Below are 2,505 nucleotides of genomic sequence, written 5' to 3'. Positions count from 1 at the left end.
TGCACGTGTGTTTGTGTTGGGGGGTTGGGGGCAAGCTGGGAGCAGAGCCTGCGCTGGCTGCGCCTGCCACAAGATGACACTGACGCAGAGGGTCCAGGCGGGCTGCTGCGCTCCACTTGCCTCCCCCGCACAGGAGCCCATAGGGCGAGATCATGCCCATGGGACCCTTGCACCAATTGTGTGTGCCAAAATCGCCCCTCCTACCCCCCTCCCACCTGCACCGATGGGTCTGCCGCCAGAAGCGCCGGCATGCCGTCATACACCGCCCGCCGCACCTCGGGTTGCTGCAGGGGCGGCCAGGTGAGAGAGTGAGAGACAGTGTGTGTGCTGTGTGTGTCGGGCAGTCAGGCAAACTGGCGGGTGAGCAAGGCAAGGCTGCACCCAAGACCGCAGCCGCAGCCTCAGCCGCCGCCGCAGCCGGCAGCGGCAGCCAGATGCAGCGCCGGCAGCCGCAGGAGGCACAGCGGCAGCGGCTGCAGCAGCAGCAGCAGCAGCAGCAGCAGCGGCGGCAGCAGCGGCAGCAGCAGCCGCACCTGTGCCAGGCAGCGGCGCAGGAAGGACATTGCCTCGTGCAGCAGGGTGGCGCCGCCGCCGCCGCCGCCGCTCAGCGACCCCAGCTGGCTCAGGGGCACCTGCAGAGGGGAGGGGAGGGGCGCACGCCAGCAGCGGCAGGGGTGCTGTGCTGCGGGGCTGGGAGCGCTGCGGGGCTGTGGGGCTGCGCCTTGCAGCGCCAGCCGGAAACCCAGGTGCGGCAGCGCCTCACAGCAGGCGCCTGGCGCGGCCGTCATCGGCCCGGGGCAGCACGCCCAGCGCGCTCGTAGCTGTCTGCCACCGGGGCAAAGCACGCACCTGGCTGGGGCCCGGCTCGCTGGCGCCAAAGCCTCCGCCACCGCCGCCACCACCACCCTGCAGCTCTTGTGTAATCATGTAGAGGAAGCCGCGGGCGGCCAGTAGGCGGGCGTGCAGCTCGCGGCTGCAGGGGGGCGGAGCAACGGCGGGCGGGTGGTGGGGTGGCGGTGGACGGCCTTGCGGCGCAGCATGGCCACACCCGCGCTGGAAGCCCCCGCGGCATCCCACGACCGCCAGCTGCCTCCTTGCGATGTGCAACCCGCCAAGCCCCCCGCCAGCAAGGAGGCGCACGGCCATCTTCCTCGCCACCATCACGGTCCACACCCACACCCACACCGCCAACCACCGACCACCGCGCTCCACCCACCTGCCTGCCCATGCACCCCGCAACAGCGGCAACCCCCACCTGAACATGGCCTTGCGCAGCAGCATGGCGACATAGTCGTGAGCGTCCCGCCGCGCCCAGCACACGGGCCACACCGCCAGCAGCAGCGCCAGGCCGGCGGCCGGGGGCAGGAAGGCCAGGTGCTCCAGGGACAGCTTCATCTCGCCCAGGTGGTCTGTGTGTGTGGTGGTGGGGGGAGGTGGGGGGTCAGGTGGAGCAAGTAGTAAGTACGGGGGCGGGGGGAGGGTTGTTGACTGGGAGGATGGGAGGCGCAAGCAATGCAGGTGGGTGGTGGCGTGTGCATGTGAGTGTGAGGCGATGGTCGATGGGGTGCATGTGCGAGGGAGCTGCGGCAGAGTCCACAGCCGCGGCGGTTGAGGGCGGGGGGGAAGCAGGCACAGGAGGGGAGTGCAGCAGGCACTCACCCCCGATGGTGGCCTGGTTGCGCCGCACCAGCAGCGCCAGCAGGCGCACATACGGCGCCGCCACCTCCTCCTGCGCAGATTGGAAGGGCTTTTGGGCAGAAGTGCAAAACTCCGTGCCGGCATGCTGCCATTGTCTCCCCACCCACCACCACCACCACGAAAGAGAACAGACGCACACAGTACACAGCACACAGTACACAGCACACAGTACACAGCACACAGTATACAGCACACAGTACACAGCACACAGTACACAGCACACAGTACACAGCACACAGTACACCCCCTACGCCACACCCGCCCCAGCCCGCCACCCACCCTGGCCCCGACCAGGCGGTTGTGGCAGAGGCAGATGATTTCCCTCCTGAAGTCTCGGTGCGCCTCATACAGCTCCAGCAGCAGGCGCGTGCCCAGGTCGGCGGCGCGCTGAGCTGGCGTTGCCCAGCTGGCGCCGCCGTCGGCGCCCTCCACGCCGCCGCCGCCGATTTGGGGCCCGGCCTCGGCGGCCGCGGCCGCGGCCGCGGCCACCACGGCCGAGCCCTTGCCTGCGGCGGCCGCCCCGCCGGCCTCGATCAGCGCCACCGCCAGCGCCGCCATGGGCTGCACGATGCCGCCCTGGCCGTGGCCCGAGTTGCGGGCGCACAGCAGCAGCGCGTTGCGCAGCGCGGCGGCCCGGCCCGCGCCGCTGGCGGCCGCCAGCCTGCTGCTGGGGGGGGGCAGCCAGGGGCAGGCCGCCTGCGCCGCCGCATCCTTGTAGGCGCCCAGAACCAGCGACTTGAGGGCATCTGGCCGGGGCGGGGTGGGGGTGGGGGGTGGGGAGACAATGGCAGCATGCCGGCACGGAGT

At 71.0% G+C, this 2,505-nt stretch overlaps 1 protein-coding gene across 1 annotated transcript in view; it reads right to left on the bottom strand.

The window, feature by feature from the left end:
- CHLNCDRAFT_144181 (hypothetical protein) overlaps window positions 1-2,505 on the bottom strand; it is a gene marked incomplete at both ends in the record, with an annotated part of 11,197 nt that overhangs the window by 6,157 nt on the left and 2,535 nt on the right. The window contains 6 exons of the mRNA XM_005848579.1: window positions 216-284; window positions 534-632; window positions 850-973; window positions 1,256-1,409; window positions 1,660-1,729; window positions 1,978-2,444. Of these exons, the coding sequence (XP_005848641.1) occupies window positions 216-284; window positions 534-632; window positions 850-973; window positions 1,256-1,409; window positions 1,660-1,729; window positions 1,978-2,444 (983 nt within the window). The remainder of the gene's footprint in view (window positions 1-215; window positions 285-533; window positions 633-849; window positions 974-1,255; window positions 1,410-1,659; window positions 1,730-1,977; window positions 2,445-2,505) is intronic.

The sequence above is a fragment of the Chlorella variabilis genome, assembly GCF_000147415.1.
Source record: "Chlorella variabilis unplaced genomic scaffold CHLNCscaffold_7, whole genome shotgun sequence".
Classification (NCBI taxonomy): Eukaryota; Viridiplantae; Chlorophyta; class Trebouxiophyceae; order Chlorellales; family Chlorellaceae; genus Chlorella; species Chlorella variabilis.
Note: the sequence above shows the minus strand (reverse complement) of the source record. Positions and strands in the feature narration are given on the sequence as shown.